The 24,224-nt window shown below is 48.8% G+C and overlaps 1 protein-coding gene across 1 annotated transcript in view; it reads left to right on the forward strand.

Annotated features, from left to right (window-relative positions):
- Window positions 1-24,224, forward strand: part of LOC106591046 (sodium/hydrogen exchanger 9B2-like) — an 88,422-nt gene that overhangs the window by 30,176 nt on the left and 34,022 nt on the right. Inside the window, exons 6-7 of the mRNA XM_045721374.1 lie at window positions 5,218-5,393; window positions 7,213-7,319. Of these exons, the coding sequence (XP_045577330.1) occupies window positions 5,218-5,393; window positions 7,213-7,319 (283 nt within the window). The remainder of the gene's footprint in view (window positions 1-5,217; window positions 5,394-7,212; window positions 7,320-24,224) is intronic.

Below are 24,224 nucleotides of genomic sequence, written 5' to 3' on the forward strand. Positions count from 1 at the left end.
CCTGACAGGGGGGTTGTTAGAAGAGCTATCAGGGGACCTGACAGGGGGTTGTTAGAAGAGCTATCAGGGGACCTGACAGGGGGTTGTTAGAAGAGCTATCAGGGGACCTGACAGGGGGGTTGTTAGAAGAGCTATCAGGAGACCTGACAGGGGGTTGTTAGAAGAGCTATCAGGGGACCTGACAGGGGGTTGTTAGAAGAGCTATCAGGGGAGGTGACAGGGGGGTTGTTAGAAGAGCTATCAGGGGAGGTGACAGGGGGGTTGTTAGAAGAGCTATCAGGGGACGTGACAGGGGGGTTGTTAGAAGAGCTATCAGGGGACCTGACAGGGGGTTGTTAGAAGAGCTATCAGGGGACCTGACAGGGGGGTTGTTAGAAGAGCTATTAGGGGACCTGACAGGGGGTTGTTAGAAGAGCTATCAGGGGACCTGACAGGGGGGTTGTTAGAAGAGCTATCAGGGGAGGTGACAGGGGGTTGTTAGAAGAGCTATCAGGGGACCTGACAGGGGGTTGTTAGAAGAGCTATCAGGGGAGGTGACAGGGGGGTTGTTAGAAGAGCTATCAGGGGACCTGACAGGGGGTTGTTAGAAGAGCTATCAGGGGACCTGACAGGGGGGTTGTTAGAAGAGCTATTAGGGGAGGTGACAGGGGGTTGTTAGAAGAGCTATCAGGGGACCTGACAGGGGGGTTGTTAGAAGAGCTATCAGGGGACCTGACAGGGGGGTTGTTAGAAGAGCTATCAGGGGACCTGACAGGGGGGTTGTTAGAAGAGCTATCAGGGGAGGTGACAGGGGGGTTGTTAGAAGAGCTATCAGGGGACGTGACAGGGGGTTGTTAGAAGAGCTATCAGGGGAGGTGACAGGGGGGTTGTTAGAAGAGCTATCAGGGGAGGTGACAGGGGGTTGTTAGAAGAGCTATCAGGGGACGTGACAGGGGGGTTGTTAGAAGAGCTATCAGGGGACCTGACAGGGGGTTGTTAGAAGAGCTATCAGGGGAGGTGACAGGGGGGTTGTTAGAAGAGCTATCAGGGGAGGTGACAGGGGGGTTGTTAGAAGAGCTATTAGGGGACCTGACAGGGGGGTTGTTAGAAGAGCTATCAGGGGACGTGACAGGGGGTTGTTAGAAGAGCTATCAGGGGAGGTGACAGGGGGTTGTTAGAAGAGCTATCAGGGGAGGTGACAGGGGGGTTGTTAGAAGAGCTATCAGGGGAGCTGACAGGGGGGTTGTTAGAAGAGCTATCAGGGGACCTGACAGGGGGGTTGTTAGAAGAGCTATCAGGGGAGGTGACAGGGGGTTGTTAGAAGAGCTATCAGGGGAGGTGACAGGGGGGTTGTTAGAAGAGCTATCAGGGGACCTGACAGGGGGGTTGTTAGAAGAGCTATCAGGGGAGGTGACAGGGGGGTTGTTAGAAGAGCTATCAGGGGAGGTGACAGGGGGTTGTTAGAAGAGCTATCAGGGGAGGTGACAGGGGGTTGTTAGAAGAGCTATCAGGGGACGTGACAGGGGGTTGTTAGAAGAGCTATCAGGGGAGGTGACAGGGGGGTTGTTAGAAGAGCTATCAGGGGACGTGACAGGGGGGTTGTTAGAAGAGCTATCAGGGGAGGTGACAGGGGGTTGTTAGAAGAGCTATCAGGGGACGTGACAGGGGGGTTGTTAGAAGAGCTATCAGGGGAGGTGACAGGGGGTTGTTAGAAGAGCTATCAGGGGAGGTGACAGGGGGTTGTTAGAAGAGCTATCAGGGGAGGTGACAGGGGGGTTGTTAGAAGAGCTATCAGGGGACCTGACAGGGGGGTTGTTAGAAGAGCTATCAGGGGAGGTGACAGGGGGGTTGTTAGAAGAGCTATCAGGGGAGGTGACAGGGGGGTTGTTAGAAGAGCTATCAGGGGAGCTGACAGGGGGGTTGTTAGAAGAGCTATCAGGGGAGGTGACAGGGGGTTGTTAGAAGAGCTATCAGGGGAGGTGACAGGGGGGTTGTTAGAAGAGCTATCAGGGGAGATGACAGGGGGGTTGTTAGAAGAGCTATCAGGGGAGGTGACAGGGGGGTTGTTAGAAGAGCTATCAGGGGAGGTGACAGGGGGGTTGTTAGAAGAGCTATCAGGGGACCTGACAGGGGGGTTGTTAGAAGAGCTATCAGGGGACCTGACAGGGGGGTTGTTAGAAGAGCTATTAGGGGAGGTGACAGGGGGGATGTTAGAAGAGCTATCAGGGGACCTGACAGGGGGTTGTTAGAAGAGCTATTAGGGGACCTGACAGGGGGGTTGTTAGAAGAGCTATCAGGGGAGGTGACAGGGGGGTTGTTAGAAGAGCTATCAGGTGACAGGGGGGTTGTTAGAAGAGCTATCAGGGGAGGTGACAGGGGGTTGTTAGAAGAGCTATCAGGGGACCTGACAGGGGGGTTGTTAGAAGAGCTATCAGGGGAGGTGACAGGGGGGTTGTTAGAAGAGCTATCAGGGGACCTGACAGGGGGTTGTTAGAAGAGCTATCAGGGGACCTGACAGGGGGGTTGTTAGAAGAGCTATCACTGACAGGGGGTTGTTAGAAGAGCTATCAGGGGACCTGACAGGGGGGTTGTTAGAAGAGCTATTAGGGGACCTGACAGGGGGTTGTTAGAAGAGCTATCAGGGGACCTGACAGGGGGGTTGTTAGAAGAGCTATCAGGGGACCTGACAGGGGGTTGTTAGAAGAGCTATCAGGGGACCTGACAGGGGGTTGTTAGAAGAGCTATCAGGGGACCTGACAGGGGGTTGTTAGAAGAGCTATCAGGGGACGTGACAGGGGGGTTGTTAGAAGAGCTATCAGGGGACCTGACAGGGGGGTTGTTAGAAGAGCTATCAGGGGTGGTGACAGGGGGGTTGTTAGAAGAGCTATTAGGGGACCTGACAGGGGGTTGTTAGAAGAGCTATCAGGGGACCTGACAGGGGGTTGTTAGAAGAGCTATCAGGGGACCTGACAGGGGGTTGTTAGAAGAGCTATCAGGGGAGGTGACAGGGGGTTGTTAGAAGAGCTATCAGGGGACCTGACAGGGGGGTTGTTAGAAGAGCTATCAGGGGAGGTGACAGGGGGGTTGTTAGAAGAGCTATCAGGGGACCTGACAGGGGGTTGTTAGAAGAGCTATCAGGGGACCTGACAGGGGGGTTGTTAGAAGAGCTATCAGGGGACGTGACAGGGGGTTGTTAGAAGAGCTATCAGGGGACCTGACAGGGGGTTGTTAGAAGAGCTATCAGGGGACCTGACAGGGGGTTGTTAGAAGAGCTATCAGGGGACCTGACAGGGGGGTTGTTAGAAGAGCTATCAGGGGACCTGACAGGGGGGTTGTTAGAAGAGCTATCAGGGGACGTGACAGGGGGGTTGTTAGAAGAGCTATCAGGGGACCTGACAGGGGGTTGTTAGAAGAGCTATCAGGGGAGGTGACAGGGGGGTTGTTAGAAGAGCTATCAGGGGAGGTGACAGGGGGTTGTTAGAAGAGCTATCAGGGGACCTGACAGGGGGGTTGTTAGAAGAGCTATCAGGGGACCTGACAGGGGGTTGTTAGAAGAGCTATCAGGGGACCTGACAGGGGGTTGTTAGAAGAGCTATCAGGGGACCTGACAGGGGGGTTGTTAGAAGAGCTATCAGGGGACCTGACAGGGGGGTTGTTAGAAGAGCTATTAGGGGACCTGACAGGGGGGTTGTTAGAAGAGCTATTAGGGGACCTGACAGGGGGGTTGTTAGAAGAGCTATCAGGGGAGGTGACAGGGGGGTTGTTAGAAGAGCTATCAGGGGACCTGACAGGGGGGTTGTTAGAAGAGCTATCAGGGGAGCTGACAGGGGGGTTGTTAGAAGAGCTATCAGGGGAGGTGACAGGGGGGTTGTTAGAAGAGCTATCAGGGGACCTGACAGGGGGGTTGTTAGAAGAGCTATCAGGGGACCTGACAGGGGGGTTGTTAGAAGAGCTATCAGGGGACCTGACAGGGGGGTTGTTAGAAGAGCTATCAGGGGAGGTGACAGGGGGGTTGTTAGAAGAGCTATCAGGGGACGTGACAGGGGGGTTGTTAGAAGAGCTATCAGGGGACCTGACAGGGGGGTTGTTAGAAGAGCTATCAGGGGAGGTGACAGGGGGGTTGTTAGAAGAGCTATTAGGGGACGTGACAGGGGGGTTGTTAGAAGAGCTATCAGGGGACCTGACAGGGGGGTTGTTAGAAGAGCTATCAGGGGAGGTGACAGGGGGGTTGTTAGAAGAGCTATCAGGGGACCTGACAGGGGGGTTGTTAGAAGAGCTATCAGGGGAGGTGACAGGGGGGTTGTTAGAAGAGCTATCAGGGGAGGTGACAGGGGGGTTGTTAGAAGAGCTATCAGGGGAGCTGACAGGGGGGTTGTTAGAAGAGCTACAGGGGAGCTGACAGGGGGTTGTTAGAAGAGCTATCAGGGGAGGTGACAGGGGGTTGTTAGGAGGGGGTGGGGTCTGTTAGGAGCGGGTGGGGTCTGTTAGGAGGGGGTGGGGTCTGTTAGGAGGGGGTGGGGTCTGTTAGGAGGGGGTGGGGTCTGTTAGGTTGGTTGTCAAGAGAGCTGTCCTGCAGTGTTATTTTTATTCCGTGCAGTGTTATTTTTAATATCCATGGGGTACTGTATTGTGATGACCTCTCCACAGGGACACCCCATGGGGGGGCTTTGCATTTGGGTGGGGTTGGGGCTTTGAAACTCTCCTGCCATTGTTAGTGTTCTGTCTTAGCAGCTTGGTTTTGGGAACCTTGGCGTTTTGCAAACACCATATGCTCTACCAACTGAGCCACACGGGACACAGTAATATCAAATCAAATCAAATGTATTTATATAGCCTTTCGTACATCAGCTGATATTCTCAAAGTGCTGTACAGAAACCCAGCCTAAAACCCCCAAACAGCAAGCAATGCATGTGAAAGAAGCACGGTCCATTCATAATAGTCCATTCAGGTTAATTTTGTCCCAAATCAAGGTTTTAGGTGTGGAATTTGACTTTGGATTGAAGGTTTTAATGTTGAGGTTAGTATCCTGTATTTATCCAAATATAATTATATCTTTTCTAACTCAGGAGACCAAGAGCTCTCTGCCCTCTGATCTGTCCGTCTGTCTGTCTGTCTGTCTGTCTGTCTGTCTGTCCGTCTGTCCGTCTGTCCGTCTGTCCGTCTGTCCGTCTCTCTCTCTCTCTCTCTCTCTCTCTCTCTCTCTCTCTCTCTCTCTCTCTCTCTCTCTCTCTCTCTAGGTTTGTTCTGAGTGCTGTATCTCCAGCGGTGGTGGTGCCCTCCATGTTGCTGCTCCAGAAGGATGGCTATGGCGTGAAGAAGGGAATCCCTACTCTGCTGATGGCTGCTGGGAGTTTTGATGACATCCTGGCCATCACAGGGTTCACCACCTGTCTGGGCGTGGCCTTCGCCTCAGGTAAGTGAACATGTGACCACAGGGTTCCTCAGCACAAGCGACCCGCCAATTAGACAGAACAATCACTCTTTCACACCGGGCTGAAGCACTAAATGCAGTAGTAAACATTCAGGTTACACCTGACCACTAAACACAGTAGTAAACATTCAGGTTACACCTGACCACTAAACATTCAGGTTACATCTGACCACTAAACATTCAGGTTACATCTGACCACTAAACATTCAGGTTACACCTGACCACTAAACATTCAGGTTACACCTGACCACTAAACATTCAGGTTACACCTGACCACTAAACATTCAGGTTACACCTGACCACTAAACATCAGTTACATCGATAAACATTCAGGTTACACCTGACCACTAAACATTCAGGTTACACCTGACCACTAAACATTCAGGTTACATCTGACCACTAAACATTCAGGTTACATCTGACCACTAAACATTCAGGTTACATCTGACCACTAAACATTCAGGTTACATCTGACCACTAAACATTCAGGTTACATCTGACCACTAAACATTCAGGTTACATCTGACCACTAAACATTCAGGTTACACCTGACCACTAAACATTCAGGTTACACCTGACCACTAAACATTCAGGTTACATCTGACCACTAAACACAGGTTACATCGACCACTAAACATTCAGGTTACATCTGACCACTAAACATTCAGGTTACATCTGACCACTAAACATTCAGGTTACATCTGACCACTAAACATTCAGGTTACATCTGACCACTAAACATTCAGGTTACACCTGACCACTAAACATTCAGGTTACACCTGACCACTAAACATTCAGGTTACATCTGACCACTAAACATTCAGGTTACATCTGACCACTAAACATTCAGGTTACACCTGACCACTAAACATTCAGGTTACATCTGACCACTAAACATTCAGGTTACACCTGACCACTAAACACAGTAGTAAACATTCAGGTTACACCTGACCACTAAACATTCAGGTTACACCTGACCACTAAACATTCAGGTTACATCTGACCACTAAACATTCAGGTTACACCTGACCACTAAACATTCAGGTTACACCTGACCACTAAACATTCAGGTTACATCTGACCACTAAACACAGTACTAAACATTCAGGTTACACCTGACCACTAAACATTCAGGTTACATCGGACCACTAAACATTCAGGTTACATCTGACCACTAAACATTCAGGTTACACCTGACCACTAAACATTCAGGTTACATCTGACCACTAAACATTCAGGTTACACCTGACCACTAAACATTCAGGTTACATCTGACCACTAAACATTCAGGTTACACCTGACCACTAAACATTCAGGTTACATTTAGAAAATGTAGAGTAGAATTGACACAATCCCGATTATATCTACAATTGTTCTGTCTCCCCCTACAGGTTATAGTTGGTATAACCTGTCTGTCTCCCCCTACAGGTTATAGTTGGTATAACCTGTCTGTCTCCCCCTACAGGTTCTAGTTGGTATAACCTGTCTGTCTCCCCCTACAGGTTCTAGTTGGTATAACCTGTCTGTCTCCCCCTACAGGTTCTAGTTGGTATAACCTGTCTGTCTCCCCCTACAGGTTCTAGTTGGTATAACCTGTCTGTCTCCCCCTACAGGTTCTAGTTGGTATAACCTGTCTGTCTCCCCCTACAGGTTCTAGTTGGTATAACCTGTCTGTCTCCCCCTACAGGTTCTAGTTGGTATAACCTGTCTGTCTCCCCCATCCAGGTTATAGTTGGTATAACCTAACTGTGTCCCCCATCCAGGTTATAGTTGGTATAACCTAACTGTTTCCCCCATCCAGGTTCTAGTTGGTATAATCTGGGTAGGGGGGTGCTGGAGGTTGGAGGAGGAACAATCATAGGAATCATTCTTGGATTCTTCCTCCATTTTTTCCCCAGCAGAGACCAGGTAAGAACCTCACTTTGTGTGTATCTCTCTGTCTGTGGATGTGTGGGTTGTTGCGAGCGAGGCTGGGTATGTGGGTATGTGCTTCACTCATTTACATTACCAATTAACACACACCTTCCATTCACATCTACATGAGCCAGTCTCAGTGGTAGACCTATAGCTATAGAGCCAGTCTCAGTGGTAGACCTATAGCTGGTAGAGCCAGTCACAGTGGTAGACCTATAGCTATAGAGCCAGTCTCAGTGGTAGACCTATAGCTATAGAGCCAGTCTCAGTGGTAGACCTATAGCTGGTAGAGCCAGTCTCAGTGGTAGACCTATAGCTATAGAGCCAGTCTCAGTGGTAGACCTATAGCTATAGAGCCAGTCTCAGTGGTAGACCTATAGCTATAGAGCCAGTCTCAGTGGTAGACCTATAGCTGGTAGAGCCAGTCTCAGTGGTAGACCTATAGCTATAGAGCCAGTCTCAGTGGTAGACCTATAGCTATAGAGCCAGTCTCAGTGGTAGACCTATAGCTATAGAGCCAGTCTCAGTGGTAGACCTATAGCTGGTAGAGCCAGTCTCAGTGGTAGACCTGTAGCTATAGAGCCAGTCTCAGTGGTAGACCTATAGCTATAGAGCCAGTCTCAGTGGTAGGCCTATAGCTATAGAGCCAGTCTCAGTGGTAGACCTATAGCTATGGAGCCAGTCTCAGTGGTAGACCTATAGCTATATAGCCAGTCTCAGTGGTAGACCTATAGCTATAGAGCCAGTCTCAGTGGTAGACCTATAGCTGGTAGAGCCAGTCTCAGTGGTAGACCTATAGCTATAGAGCCAGTCACAGTGGTAGACCTATAGCTATAGAGCCAGTCTCAGTGGTAGACCTATAGCTATAGAGCCAGTCTCAGTGGTAGACCTATAGCTGGTAGAGCCAGTCTCAGTGGTAGACCTATAGCTGGTAGAGCCAGTCTCAGTGGTAGACCTATAGCTGGTAGAGCCAGTCACAGTGGTAGACCTATAGCTATAGAGCCAGTCTCAGTGGTAGACCTATAGCTATAGAGCCAGTCTCAGTGCTAGACCTATAGCTATAGAGCCAGTCTCAGTGGTAGACCTATAGCTGTAGAGCCAGTCTCAGTGGTAGACCTATAGCTATAGAGCCAGTCTCAGTGGTAGACCTATAGCTATAGAGCCAGTCTCAGTGGTAGACCTATAGCTATAGAGCCAGTCTCAGTGGTAGACCTATAGCTATAGAGCCAGTCTCAGTGGTAGACCTATAGCTATAGAGACAGTCTCAGTGGTAGACCTATAGCTATAGAGCCAGTCTCAGTGGTAGACCTATAGCTATAGAGCCAGTCTCAGTGGTAGACCTATAGCTATAGAGCCAGTCTCAGTGGTAGACCTATAGCTGGTAGAGCCAGTCTCAGTGGTAGACCTATAGCTGGTAGAGCCAGTCTCAGTGGTAGACCTATAGCTTTAGAGCCATTCTCAGTGGTAGACCTATAGCTAGAGAGCCAGTCTCAGTGGTAGACCTATAGCTATAGAGCCAGTCTCAGTGGTAGACCTATAGCTATAGAGCCAGTCTCAGTGGTAGACCTATAGCTGGTAGAGCCAGTCTCAGTGGTAGACCTATAGCTGGTAGAGCCAGTCTCAGTGGTAGACCTATAGCTATAGAGCCAGTCTCAGTGGTAGACCTATAGCTATAGAGCCAGTCTCAGTGGTAGACCTATAGCTATAGAGCCAGTCTCAGTGGTATACCTATAGCTAGAGAGCCAGTCTCAGTGGTAGACCTATAGCTAGAGAGCCAGTCTCAGTGGTAGACCTATAGCTATAGAGCCAGTCTCAGTGGTAGACCTATAGCTATAGAGCCAGTCTCAGTGGTAGACCTATAGCTATAGAGCCAGTCTCAGTGGTAGACCTATAGCTGGTAGAGCCAGTCTCAGTGGTAGACCTATAGCTATAGAGCCAGTCTCAGTGGTATACCTATAGCTATAGAGCCAGTCTCAGTGGTAGACCTATAGCTATAGAGCCAGTCTCAGTGGTAGACCTATAGCTATAGAGCCAGTCTCAGTGGTAGACCTATAGCTATAGAGCCAGTCTCAGTGGTAGACCTATAGCTATAGAGCCAGTCTCAGTGGTAGACCTATAGCTGGTAGAGCCAGTCTCAGTGGTAGACCTATAGCTATAGAGCCAGTCTCAGTGGTAGACCTATAGCTATAGAGCCAGTCTCAGTGGTAGACCTATAGCTGGTAGAGCCAGTCTCAGTGGTAGACCTATAGCTATAGAGCCAGTCTCAGTGGTAGACCTATAGCTATAGAGCCAGTCTCAGTGGTAGACCTATAGCTATAGAGCCAGTCTCAGTGGTAGACCTATAGCTATAGAGCCAGTCTCAGTGGTAGACCTGTAGCTATAGAGCCAGTCTCAGTGGTAGACCTGTAGCTATAGAGCCAGTCTCAGTGGTAGACCTATAGCTATAGAGCCAGTCTCAGTGGTAGGCCTATAGCTATAGAGCCAGTCTCAGTGGTAGACCTATAGCTATAGAGCCAGTCTCAGTGGTAGACCTATAGCTATAGAGCCAGTCTCAGTGGTAGACCTATAGCTATAGAGCCAGTCTGAGTGGTAGACCTATAGCTATAGAGCCAGTCTCAGTGGTAGACCTATAGCTATAGAGCCAGTCTCAGTGGTAGACCTATAGCTGGTAGAGCCAGTCTCAGTGGTAGACCTATAGCTATAGAGCCAGTCTCAGTGGTAGACCTATAGCTGGTAGAGCCAGTCTCAGTGGTAGACCTATAGCTATAGAGCCAGTCTCAGTGGTAGACCTATAGCTATAGAGCCAGACTCAGTGGTAGACCTATAGCTGGTAGAGCCAGTCTCAGTGGTAGACCTATAGCTGGTAGAGCCAGTCTCAGTGGTAGACCTATAGCTATAGAGCCAGTCTCAGTGGTAGACCTATAGCTATAGAGCCAGTCTCAGTGGTAGACCTATAGCTATAGAGCCAGTCTCAGTGGTAGACCTATAGCTATAGAGCCAGTCTCAGTGGTAGACCTATAGCTGGTAGAGCCAGTCACAGTGGTAGACCTATAGCTATAGAGCCAGTCTCAGTGGTAGACCTATAGCTATAGAGCCAGTCTCAGTGGTAGACCTATAGCTATAGAGCCAGTCTCAGTGGTAGACCTATAGCTATAGAGCCAGTCTCAGTGGTAGACCTATAGCTATAGAGCCAGTCTCAGTGGTAGACCTATAGCTATAGAGCCAGTCTCAGTGGTAGACCTATAGCTATAGAGCCAGTCTCAGTGGTAGACCTATAGCTATAGAGCCAGTCTCAGTGGTAGACCTATAGCTATAGAGCCAGTCTCAGTGGTAGACCTATAGCTATAGAGCCAGTCTCAGTGGTAGACCTATAGCTATAGAGCCAGTCTCAGTGGTAGACCTATAGCTGGTAGAGCCAGTCTCAGTGGTAGACCTATAGCTATAGAGCCAGTCTCAGTGGTAGACCTATAGCTATAGAGCCAGTCTCAGTGGTAGACCTATAGCTATAGAGCCAGTCTCAGTGGTAGACCTATAGCTATAGAGCCAGTCTCAGTGGTAGACCTATAGCTATAGAGCCAGTCTCAGTGGTAGACCTATAGCTATAGAGCCAGTCTCAGTGGTAGACCTATAGCTATAGAGCCAGTCTCAGTGGTAGACCTATAGCTATAGAGCCAGTCTCAGTGGTAGACCTATAGCTACAGAGCCAGTCTCAGTGGTAGACCTATAGCTATAGAGCCAGTCTCAGTGGTAGACCTATAGCTATAGAGCCAGTCTCAGTGGTAGACCTATAGCTGGTAGAGCCAGTCTCAGTGGTAGACCTATAGCTTTAGAGCCAGTCTCAGTGGTAGACCTATAGCAATAGAGCCAGTCTCAGTGGTAGACCTATAGCTATAGAGCCAGTCTCAGTGGTAGACCTATAGCTGGTAGAGCCAGTCTCAGTGGTAGACCTATAGCTGGTAGAGCCAGTCTCAGTGGTAGACCTATAGCTGGTAGAGCCAGTCTCAGTGGTAGACCTATAGCTATAGAGCCAGTCTCAGTGGTAGACCTATAGATATAGAGCCAGTCTCAGTGGTAGACCTATAGCTATAGAGCCAGTCTCAGTGGTAGACCTATAGCTATAGAGCCAGTCTCAGTGGTAGACCTATAGCTATAGAGCCAGTCTCAGTGGTAGATCTATAGCTATAGAGCCAGTCTCAGTGGTAGACCTATAGCTATAGAGCCAGTCTCAGTGGTAGACCTATAGCTATAGAGCCAGTCTCAGTGGTAGACCTATAGCTATAGAGCCAGTCTCAGTGGTAGACCTATAGCTATAGAGCCAGTCTCAGTGGTAGACCTATAGCTATAGAGCCAGTCTCAGTGGTAGACCTATAGCTATAGAGCCAGTCTCAGTGGTAGACCTATAGCTGGTAGAGCCAGTCTCAGTGGTAGACCTATAGCTATAGAGCCAGTCTCAGTGGTAGACCTATAGCTGGTAGAGCCAGTCTCAGTGGTAGACCTATAGCTATAGAGCCAGTCTCAGTGGTAGACCTATAGCTGGTAGAGCCAGTCTCAGTGGTAGACCTATAGCTATAGAGCCAGTCTCAGTGGTAGACCTATAGCTGGTAGAGCCAGACTCAGTGGTAGACCTATAGCTATAGAGCCAGTCTCAGTGGTAGACCTATAGCTGGTAGAGCCAGTCTCAGTGGTAGACCTATAGCTATAGAGCCAGTCTCAGTGGTAGACCTATAGCTATAGAGCCAGTCTCAGTGGTAGACCTATAGCTATAGAGCCAGTCTCAGTGGTAGACCTATAGCTATAGAGCCAGTCTCAGTGGTAGACCTATAGCTATAGAGCCAGTCTCAGTGGTAGACCTATAGCTATAGAGCCAGTCTCAGTGGTAGACCTATAGCTATAGAGCCAGTCTCAGTGGTAGACCTATAGCTATAGAGCCAGTCTCAGTGGTAGACCTATAGCTATAGAGCCAGTCTCAGTGGTAGACCTATAGCTATAGAGCCAGTCTCAGTGGTAGACCTATAGCTATAGAGCCAGTCTCAGTGGTAGACCTATAGCTGTTAGAGCCAGTCTCAGTGGTAGACCTATAGCTATAGAGCCAGTCTCAGTGGTAGACCTATAGCTATAGAGCCAGTCTCAGTGGTAGACCTATAGCTATAGAGCCAGTCTCAGTGGTAGACCTATAGCTATAGAGCCAGTCTCAGTGGTAGACCTATAGCTATAGAGCCAGTCTCAGTGGTAGACCTATAGCTATAGAGCCAGTCTCAGTGGTAGACCTATAGCTATAGAGCCAGTCTCAGTGGTAGACCTATAGCTATAGAGCCAGTCTCAGTGGTAGACCTATAGCTATAGAGCCAGTCTCAGTGGTAGACCTATAGCTATAGAGCCAGTCTCAGTGGTAGACCTATAGCTATAGAGCCAGTCTCAGTGGTAGACCTATAGCTGGTAGAGCCAGTCTCAGTGGTAGACCTATAGCTGTAGAGCCAGTCTCAGTGGTAGACCTATAGCTATAGAGCCAGTCTCAGTGGTAGACCTATAGCTATAGAGCCAGTCTCAGTGGTAGACCTATAGCTATAGAGCCAGTCTCAGTGGTAGACCTATAGCTGGTAGAGCCAGTCTCAGTGGTAGACCTATAGCTGGTAGAGCCAGTCTCAGTGGTAGACCTATAGCTATAGAGCCAGTCTCAGTGGTAGACCTATAGCTATAGAGCCAGTCTCAGTGGTAGACCTATAGCTATAGAGCCAGTCTCAGTGGTAGACCTATAGCTATAGAGCCAGTCTCAGTGGTAGACCTATAGCTATAGAGCCAGTCTCAGTGGTAGACCTATAGCTATAGAGCCAGTCTCAGTGGTAGACCTATAGCTATAGAGCCAGTCTCAGTGGTAGACCTATAGCTATAGAGCCAGTCTCAGTGGTAGACCTATAGCTATAGAGCCAGTCTCAGTGGTAGACCTATAGCTATAGAGCCAGTCTCAGTGGTAGACCTATAGCTATAGAGCCAGTCTCAGTGGTAGACCTATAGCTATAGAGCCAGTCTCAGTGGTAGACCTATAGCTATAGAGCCAGTCTCAGTGGTAGACCTATAGCTATAGAGCCAGTCTCAGTGGTAGACCTATAGCTATAGAGCCAGTCTCAGTGGTAGACCTATAGCTATAGAGCCAGTCTCAGTGGTAGACCTATAGCTATAGAGCCAGTCTCAGTGGTAGACCTATAGCTATAGAGCCAGTCTCAGTGGTAGACCTATAGCTATAGAGCCAGTCTCAGTGGTAGACCTATAGCTATAGAGCCAGTCTCAGTGGTAGACCTATAGCTATAGAGCCAGTCTCAGTGGTAGACCTATAGCTATAGAGCCAGTCTCAGTGGTAGACCTATAGCTATAGAGCCAGTCTCAGTGGTAGACCTATAGCTATAGAGCCAGTCTCAGTGGTAGACCTATAGCTATAGAGCCAGTCTCAGTGGTAGACCTATAGCTATAGAGCCAGTCTCAGTGGTAGACCTATAGCTATAGAGCCAGTCTCAGTGGTAGACCTATAGCTATAGAGCCAGTCTCAGTGGTAGACCTATAGCTATAGAGCCAGTCTCAGTGGTAGACCTATAGCTATAGAGCCAGTCTCAGTGGTAGACCTATAGCTATAGAGCCAGTCTCAGTGGTAGACCTATAGCTATAGAGCCAGTCTCAGTGGTAGACCTATAGCTATAGAGCCAGTCTCAGTGGTAGACCTATAGCTATAGAGCCAGTCTCAGTGGTAGACCTATAGCTATAGAGCCAGTCTCAGTGGTAGACCTATAGCTATAGAGCCAGTCTCAGTGGTAGACCTATAGCTATAGAGCCAGTCTCAGTGGTAGACCTATAGCTATAGAGCCAGTCTCAGTGGTAGACCTATAGCTATAGAGCCAGTCTCAGTGGTAGACCTATAGCTATAGAGCCAGTCTCAGTGGTAGACCTATAGCTATAGAGCCAGTCTCAGTGGTAGACCTATAGCTATAGAGCCAGTCTCAGTGGTAGACCTATAGCTATAGAGCCAGTCTCAGTGGTAGACCTATAGCTATAGAGCCAGTCTCAGTGGTAGACCTATAGCTATAGAGCCAGTCTCAGTGGTAGACCTATAGCTATAGAGCCAGTCTCAGTGGTAGACCTATAGCTATAGAGCCAGTCTCAGTGGTAGACCTATAGCTATAGAGCCAGTCTCAGTGGTAGACCTATAGCTGATAGAGCCAGTCTCAGTGGTAGACCTATAGCTATAGAGCCAGTCTCAGTGGTAGACCTATAGCTATAGAGCCAGTCTCAGTGGTAGACCTATAGCTATAGAGCCAGTCTCAGTGGTAGACCTATAGCTGGTAGAGCCAGTCTCAGTGGTAGACCTATAGCTATAGAGCCAGTCTCAGTGGTAGACCTATAGCTGGTAGAGCCAGTCTCAGTGGTAGACCTATAGCTATAGAGCCAGTCTCAGTGGTAGACCTATAGCTGGTAGAGCCAGTCTCAGTGGTAGACCTATAGCTATAGAGCCAGTCTCAGTGGTAGACCTATAGCTATAGAGCCAGTCTCAGTGGTAGACCTATAGCTATAGAGCCAGTCTCAGTGGTAGACCTATAGCTGGTAGAGCCAGTCTCAGTGGTAGACCTATAGCTATAGAGCCAGTCTCAGTGGTAGACCTATAGCTATAGAGCCAGTCTCAGTGGTAGACCTATAGCTATAGAGCCAGTCTCAGTGGTAGACCTATAGCTATAGAGCCAGTCTCAGTGGTAGACCTATAGCTGTAGAGCCAGTCTCAGTGGTAGACCTATAGCTATAGAGCCAGTCTCGGTGGTAGACCTATAGCTGTAGAGCCAGTCTCAGTGGTAGACCTATAGCTATAGAGCCAGTCTCAGTGGTAGACCTATAGCTATAGAGCCAGTCTCAGTGGTAGACCTATAGCTATAGAGCCAGTCTCAGTGGTAGACCTATAGCTATAGAGCCAGTCTCAGTGGTAGACCTATAGCTATAGAGCCAGTCTCAGTGGTAGACCTATAGCTATAGAGCCAGTCTCAGTGGTAGACCTATAGCTATAGAGCCAGTCTCAGTGGTAGACCTATAGCTATAGAGCCAGTCTCAGTGGTAGACCTATAGCTATAGAGCCAGTCTCAGTGGTAGACCTATAGCTATAGAGCCAGTCTCAGTGGTAGACCTATAGCTGGTAGAGCCAGTCTCAGTGGTAGACCTATAGCTATAGAGCCAGTCTCAGTGGTAGACCTATAGCTGTAGAGCCAGTCTCAGTGGTAGACCTATAGCTATAGAGCCAGTCTCAGTGGTAGACCTATAGCTGGTAGAGCCAGTCTCAGTGGTAGACCTATAGCTATAGAGCCAGTCTCAGTGGTAGACCTATAGCTGGTAGAGCCAGTCTCAGTGGTAGACCTATAGCTATAGAGCCAGTCTCAGTGGTAGACCTATAGCTATAGAGCCAGTCTCAGTGGTAGACCTATAGCTATAGAGCCAGTCTCAGTGGTAGACCTATAGCTATAGAGCCAGTCTCAGTGGTAGACCTATAGCTATAGAGCCAGTCTCAGTGGTAGACCTATAGCTATAGAGCCAGTCTCAGTGGTAGACCTATAGCTATAGAGCCAGTCTCAGTGGTAGACCTATAGCTATAGAGCCAGTCTCAGTGGTAGACCTATAGCTATAGAGCCAGTCTCAGTGGTAGACCTATAGCTATAGAGCCAGTCTCAGTGGTAGACCTATAGCTATAGAGCCAGTCTCAGTGGTAGACCTATAGCTATAGAGCCAGTCTCAGTGGTAGACCTATAGCTATAGAGCCAGTCTCAGTGGTAGACCTATAGCTATAGAGCCAGTCTCAGTGGTAGACCTATAGCTATAGAGCCGGTCTCAGTGGTAGACCTATAGCTGTAGAGCCAGTCTCAGTGGTAGACCTATAGCTATAGAGCCAGTCTCAGTGGTAGACCTATAGCTATAGAGCCAGTCTCAGTGGTAGACCTATAGCTATAGAGCCAGTCTCAGTGGTAGACCTATAGCTATAGAGCCAGTCTCAGTGGTAGACCTATAGCTATAGAGCCAGTCTCAGTGGTAGACCTATAGCTATAGAGCCAGTCTCAGTGGTAGACCTATAGCTATAGAGCCAGTCTCAGTGGTAGACCTATAGCTATAGAGCCAGTCTCAGTGGTAGACCTATAGCTATAGAGCCAGTCTCAGTGGTAGACCTATAGCTATAGAGCCAGTCTCAGTGGTAGACCTATAGCTATAGAGCCAGTCTCAGTGGTAGACCTATAGCTATAGAGCCAGTCTCAGTGGTAGACCTATAGCTGGTAGAGCCAGTCTCAGTGGTAGACCTATAGCTATAGAGCCAGTCTCAGTGGTAGACCTATAGCTATAGAGCCAGTCTCAGTGGTAGACCTATAGCTATAGAGCCAGTCTCAGTGGTAGACCTATAGCTATAGAGCCAGTCTCAGTGGTAGACCTATAGCTATAGAGCCAGTCTCAGTGGTAGACCTATAGCTGGTAGAGCCAGTCTCAGTGGTAGACCTATAGCTATAGAGCCAGTCTCAGTGGTAGACCTATAGCTATAGAGCCAGTCTCAGTGGTAGACCTATAGCTATAGAGCCAGTCTCAGTGGTAGACCTATAGCTATAGAGCCAGTCTCAGTGGTAGACCTATAGCTATAGAGCCAGTCTCAGTGGTAGACCTATAGCTATAGAGCCAGTCTCAGTGGTAGACCTATAGCTATAGAGCCAGTCTCAGTGGTAGACCTATAGCTGTAGAGCCAGTCTCAGTGGTAGACCTATAGCTATAGAGCCAGTCTCAGTGGTAGACCTATAGCTATAGAGCCAGTCTCAGTGGTAGACCTATAGCTGGTAGAGCCAGTCTCAGTGGTAGACCTATAGCTGTAGAGCCAGTCTCAGTGGTAGACCTATAGCTGTAGAGCCAGTCTCAGTGGTAGACCTATAGCTATAGAGCCAGTCTCAGTGGTAGACCTATAGCTGGTAGAGCCAGTCTCAGTGGTAGACCTATAGCTATAGAGCCAGTCTCAGTGGTAGACCTATAGCTAGTAGAGCCAGTCTCAGTGGTAGACCTATAGCTGTAGAGCCAGTCTCAGTGGTAGACCTATAGCTGTAGAGCCAGTCTCAGTGGTAGACCTATAGCTATAGAGCCAGTCTCAGTGGTAGACCTATAGCTGTAGAGCCAGTCTCAGTGGTAGACCTATAGCTATAGAGCCAGTCTCAGTGGTAGACCTATAGCTATAGAGCCAGTCTCAGTGGTAGACCTATAGCTATAGAGCCAGTCTCAGTGGTAGACCTATAGCTATAGAGCCAGTCTCAGTGGTAGACCTATAGCTGTAGAGCCAGTCTCAGTGGTAGACCTATAGCTATAGAGCCAGTCTCAGTGGTAGACCTATAGCTGGTAGAGCCAGTCTCAGTGGTAGACCTATAGCTATAGAGCCAGTCTCAGTGGTAGACCCTAGCTGGTAGAGCCAGTCTCAGTGGTAGACCTATAGCTATAGAGCCAGTCTCAGTGGTAGACCTATAGCTGTAGAGCCAGTCTCAGTGGTAGACCTATAGCTATAGAGCCAGTCTCAGTGGTAGACCTATAGCTATAGAGCCAGTCTCAGTGGTAGACCTATAGCTATAGAGCCAGTCTCAGTGGTAGACCTATAGCTGTAGAGCCAGTCTCAGTGGTAGACCTATAGCTATAGAGCCAGTCTCAGTGGTAGACCTATAGCTATAGAGCCAGTCTCAGTGGTAGACCTATAGCTATAGAGCCAGTCTCAGTGGTAGACCTATAGCTATAGAGCCAGTCTCAGTGGTAGACCTATAGCTATAGAGCCAGTCTCAGTGGTAGACCTATAGCTGTAGAGCCAGTCTCAGTGGTAGACCTAGCTATAGAGCCAGTCTCAGTGGTAGACCTATAGCTATAGAGCCAGTCTCAGTGGTAGACCTATAGCTATAGAGCCAGTCTCAGTGGTAGACCTATAGCTGGTAGAGCCAGTCTCAGTGGTAGACCTATAGCTATAGAGCCAGTCTCAGTGGTAGACCTATAGCTGTAGAGCCAGTCTCAGTGGTAGACCTATAGCTATAGAGCCAGTCTCAGTGGTAGACCTATAGCTGGTAGAGCCAGTCTCAGTGGTAGACCTATAGCTATAGAGCCAGTCTCAGTGGTAGACCTATAGCTATAGAGCCAGTCTCAGTGGTAGACCTATAGCTATAGAGCCAGTCTCAGTGGTAGACCTATAGCTGTAGAGCCAGTCTCAGTGGTAGACCTATAGCTATAGAGCCAGTCTCAGTGGTAGACCTATAGCTATAGAGCCAGTCTCAGTGGTAGACCTATAGCTATAGAGCCAGTCTCAGTGGTAGACCTATAGCTATAGAGCCAGTCTCAGTGGTAGACCTATAGCTATAGAGCCAGTCTCAGTGGTAGACCTATAGCTATAGAGCCAGTCTCAGTGGTAGACCTATAGCTATAGAGCCAGTCTCAGTGGTAGACCTATAGCTATAGAGCCAGTCTCAGTGGTAGACCTATAGCTATAGAGCCAGTCTCAGTGGTAGACCTATAGCTGGTAGAGCCAGTCTCAGTGGTAGACCTATAGCTATAGAGCCAGTCTCAGTGGTAGACCTATAGCTGTAGAGCCAGTCTCAGTGGTAGACCTATAGCTATAGAGCCAGTCTCAGTGGTAGACCTATAGCTATAGAGCCAGTCTCAGTGGTAGACCTATAGCTGTAGAGCCAGTCTCAGTGGTAGACCTATAGCTATAGAGCCAGTCTCAGTGGTAGACCTATAGCTATAGAGCCAGTCTCAGTGGTAGACCTATAGCTATAGAGCCAGTCTCAGTGGTAGACCTATAGCTATAGAGCCAGTCTCAGTGGTAGACCTATAGCTATAGAGCCAGTCTCAGTGGTAGACCTATAGCTATAGAGCCAGTCTCAGTGGTAGACCTATAGCTATAGAGCCAGTCTCAGTGGTAGACCTATAGCTGGTAGAGCCAGTCTCAGTGGTAGACCTATAGCTATAGAGCCAGTCTCAGTGGTAGACCTATAGCTGGTAGAGCCAGTCTCAGTGGTAGACCTATAGCTATAGAGCCAGTCTCAGTGGTAGACCTATAGCTATGGTAGAGCCAGTCTCAGTGGTAGACCTATAGCTGTAGAGCCAGTCTCAGTGGTAGACCTATAGCTGTAGAGCCAGTCTCAGTGGTAGACCTATAGCTGGTAGAGCCAGTCTCAGTGGTAGACCTATAGCTATAGAGCCAGTCTCAGTGGTAGACCTATAGCTATAGAGCCAGTCTCAGTGGTAGACCTATAGCTATAGAGCCAGTCTCAGTGGTAGACCTATAGCTATAGAGCCAGTCTCAGTGGTAGACCTATAGCTGTAGAGCCAGTCTCAGTGGTAGACCTATAGCTATAGAGCCAGTCTCAGTGGTAGACCTATAGCTGTAGAGCCAGTCTCAGTGGTAGACCTATAGCTATAGAGCCAGTCTCAGTGGTAGACCTATAGCTATAGAGCCAGTCTCAGTGGTAGACCTATAGCTGGTAGAGCCAGTCTCAGTGGTAGACCTATAGCTATAGAGCCAGTCTCAGTGGTAGACCATAATGGCTATAGAGCCAGTCTCAGTGGTAGACCTATAGCTGGTAGAGCCAGTCTCAGTGGTAGACCTATAGCTGGTAGAGCCAGTCTCAGTGGTAGACCTATAGCTGGTAGAGCCAGTCTCAGTGGTAGACCTATAGCTATAGAGCCAGTCTCAGTGGTAGACCTATAGCTGGTAGAGCCAGTCTCAGTGGTAGACCTATAGCTATAGAGCCAGTCTCAGTGGTAGACCTATAGCTGTAGAGCCAGTCTCAGTGGTAGACCTATAGCTATAGAGCCAGTCTCAGTGGTAGACCTATAGCTGGTAGAGCCAGTCTCAGTGGTAGACCTATAGCTGTAGAGCCAGTCTCAGTGGTAGACCTATAGCTGGTAGAGCCAGTCTCAGTGGTAGACCTATAGCTATAGAGCCAGTCTCAGTGGTAGACCTATAGCTATAGAGCCAGTCTCAGTGGTAGACCTATAGCTATAGAGCCAGTCTCAGTGGTAGACCTATAGCTATAGAGCCAGTCTCAGTGGTAGACCTATAGCTATAGAGCCAGTCTCAGTGGTAGACCTATAGCTGTAGAGCCAGTCTCAGTGGTAGACCTATAGCTATAGAGCCAGTCTCAGTGGTAGACCTATAGCTATAGAGCCAGTCTCAGTGGTAGACCTATAGCTATAGAGCCAGTCTCAGTGGTAGACCCTATAGCTATAGAGCCAGTCTCAGTGGTAGACCTGTAGCTATAGAGCCAGTCTCAGTGGTAGACCTATAGCTGTAGAGCCAGTCTCAGTGGTAGACCTATAGCTATAGAGCCAGTCTCAGTGGTAGACCTATAGCTGTAGAGCCAGTCTCAGTGGTAGACCTATAGCTATAGAGCCAGTCTCAGTGGTAGACCTATAGCTGATAGAGCCAGTCTCAGTGGTAGACCTATAGCTATAGAGCCAGTCTCAGTGGTAGACCTATAGCTGGTAGAGCCAGTCTCAGTGGTAGACCTATAGCTATAGAGCCAGTCTCAGTGGTAGACCTATAGCTGGTAGAGCCAGTCTCAGTGGTAGACCTATAGCTATAGAGCCAGTCTCAGTGGTAGACCTATAGCTATAGAGCCAGTCTCAGTGGTAGACCTATAGCTGTAGAGCCAGTCTCAGTGGTAGACCTATAGCTATAGAGCCAGTCTCAGTGGTAGACCTATAGCTATAGAGCCAGTCTCAGTGGTAGACCTATAGCTATAGAGCCAGTCTCAGTGGTAGACCTATAGCTATAGAGCCAGTCTCAGTGGTAGACCTATAGCTGTAGAGCCAGTCTCAGTGGTAGACCTATAGCTATAGAGCCAGTCTCAGTGGTAGACCTATAGCTATAGAGCCAGTCTCAGTGGTAGACCTATAGCTATAGAGCCAGTCTCAGTGGTAGACCTATAGCTATAGAGCCAGTCTCAGTGGTAGACCTATAGCTATAGAGCCAGTCTCAGTGGTAGACCTATAGCTATAGAGCCAGTCTCAGTGGTAGACCTATAGCTGATAGAGCCAGTCTCAGTGGTAGACCTATAGCTGTAGAGCCAGTCTCAGTGGTAGACCTATAGCTATAGAGCCAGTCTCAGTGGTAGACCTATAGCTATAGAGCCAGTCTCAGTGGTAGACCTATAGCTGTAGAGCCAGTCTCAGTGGTAGACCTATAGCTATAGAGCCAGTCTCAGTGGTAGACCTATAGCTGGTAGAGCCAGTCTCAGTGGTAGACCTATAGCTATAGAGCCAGTCTCAGTGGTAGACCTATAGCTGATAGAGCCAGTCTCAGTGGTAGACCTATAGCTGTAGAGCCAGTCTCAGTGGTAGACCTATAGCTGGTAGAGCCAGTCTCAGTGGTAGACCTATAGCTATAGAGCCAGTCTCAGTGGTAGACCTATAGCTGATAGAGCCAGTCTCAGTGGTAGACCTATAGCTATAGAGCCAGTCTCAGTGGTAGACCTATAGCTATAGAGCCAGTCTCAGTGGTAGACCTATAGCTATAGAGCCAGTCTCAGTGGTAGACCTATAGCTGGTAGAGCCAGTCTCAGTGGTAGACCTATAGCTGTAGAGCCAGTCTCAGTGGTAGACCTATAGCTATAGAGCCAGTCTCAGTGGTAGACCTATAGCTATAGAGCCAGTCTCAGTGGTAGACCTATAGCTGTAGAGCCAGTCTCAGTGGTAGACCTATAGCTGGTAGAGCCAGTCTCAGTGGTAGACCTATAGCTATAGAGCCAGTCTCAGTGGTAGACCTATAGCTATAGAGCCAGTCTCAGTGGTAGACCTATAGCTGGTAGAGCCAGTCTCAGTGGTAGACCTATAGCTATAGAGCCAGTCTCAGTGGTAGACCTATAGCTGGTAGAGCCAGTCTCAGTGGTAGACCTATAGCTGGTAGAGCCAGTCTCAGTGGTAGACCTATAGCTGGTAGAGCCAGTCTCAGTGGTAGACCTATAGCTGTAGAGCCAGTCTCAGTGGTAGACCTATAGCTATAGAGCCAGTCTCAGTGGTAGACCTATAGCTGGTAGAGCCAGTCTCAGTGGTAGACCTATAGCTGGTAGAGCCAGTCTCAGTGGTAGACCTATAGCTATAGAGCCAGTCTCAGTGGTAGACCTATAGCTGGTAGAGCCAGTCTCAGTGGTAGACCTATAGCTATAGAGCCAGTCTCAGTGGTAGACCTATAGCTGGTAGAGCCAGTCTCAGTGGTAGACCTATAGCTATAGAGCCAGTCTCAGTGGTAGACCTATAGCTATAGAGCCAGTCTCAGTGGTAGACCTATAGCTATAGAGCCAGTCTCAGTGGTAGACCTATAGCTGTAGAGCCAGTCTCAGTGGTAGACCTATAGCTGGTAGAGCCAGTCTCAGTGGTAGACCTATAGCTGGTAGAGCCAGTCTCAGTGGTAGACCTATAGCTATAGAGCCAGTCTCAGTGGTAGACCTATAGCTGGTAGAGCCAGTCTCAGTGGTAGACCTATAGCTATAGAGCCAGTCTCAGTGGTAGACCTATAGCTGGTAGAGCCAGTCTCAGTGGTAGACCTATAGCTGTAGAGCCAGTCTCAGTGGTAGACCTATAGCTATAGAGCCAGTCTCAGTGGTAGACCTATAGCTATAGAGCCAGTCTCAGTGGTAGACCTATAGCTGTAGAGCCAGTCTCAGTGGTAGACCTATAGCTGGTAGAGCCAGTCTCAGTGGTAGACCTATAGCTGTAGAGCCAGTCTCAGTGGTAGACCTATAGCTATAGAGCCAGTCTCAGTGGTAGACCTATAGCTATAGAGCCAGTCTCAGTGGTAGACCTATAGCTATAGAGCCAGTCTCAGTGGTAGACCTATAGCTGATAGAGCCAGTCTCAGTGGTAGACCTATAGCTATAGAGCCAGTCTCAGTGGTAGACCTATAGCTGGTAGAGCCAGTCTCAGTGGTAGACCTATAGCTGTAGAGCCAGTCTCAGTGGTAGACCTATAGCTATAGAGCCAGTCTCAGTGGTAGACCTATAGCTGGTAGAGCCAGTCTCAGTGGTAGACCTATAGCTGTAGAGCCAGTCTCAGTGGTAGACCTATAGCTGTAGAGCCAGTCTCAGTGGTAGACCTATAGCTATAGAGCCAGTCTCAGTGGTAGACCTATAGCTGGTAGAGCCAGTCTCAGTGGTAGACCTATAGCTATAGAGCCAGTCTCAGTGGTAGACCTATAGCTATAGAGCCAGTCTCAGTGGTAGACCTATAGCTGTAGAGCCAGTCTCAGTGGTAGACCTATAGCTATAGAGCCAGTCTCAGTGGTAGACCTATAGCTGGTAGAGCCAGTCTCAGTGGTAGACCTATAGCTGTAGAGCCAGTCTCAGTGGTAGACCTATAGCTGTAGAGCCAGTCTCAGTGGTAGACCTATAGCTATAGAGCCAGTCTCAGTGGTAGACCTATAGCTATAGAGCCAGTCTCAGTGGTAGACCTATAGCTATAGAGCCAGTCTCAGTGGTAGACCTATAGCTATAGAGCCAGTCTCAGTGGTAGACCTATAGCTATAGAGCCAGTCTCAGTGGTAGACCTATAGCTGTAGAGCCAGTCTCAGTGGTAGACCTATAGCTATAGAGCCAGTCTCAGTGGTAGACCTATAGCTGGTAGAGCCAGTCTCAGTGGTAGACCTATAGCTATAGAGCCAGTCTCAGTGGTAGACCTATAGCTGGTAGAGCCAGTCTCAGTGGTAGACCTATAGCTGGTAGAGCCAGTCTCAGTGGTAGACCTATAGCTGGTAGAGCCAGTCTCAGTGGTAGACCTATAGCTATAGAGCCAGTCTCAGTGGTAGACCCATAGCTGGTAGAGCCAGTCTCAGTGGTAGACCTATAGCTGGTAGAGCCAGTCTCAGTGGTAGACCTATAGCTGGTA

Source organism: Salmo salar, chromosome ssa07, assembly GCF_905237065.1.
Source record: "Salmo salar chromosome ssa07, Ssal_v3.1, whole genome shotgun sequence".
In the NCBI taxonomy this organism is placed as follows: Eukaryota; Metazoa; Chordata; class Actinopteri; order Salmoniformes; family Salmonidae; genus Salmo; species Salmo salar.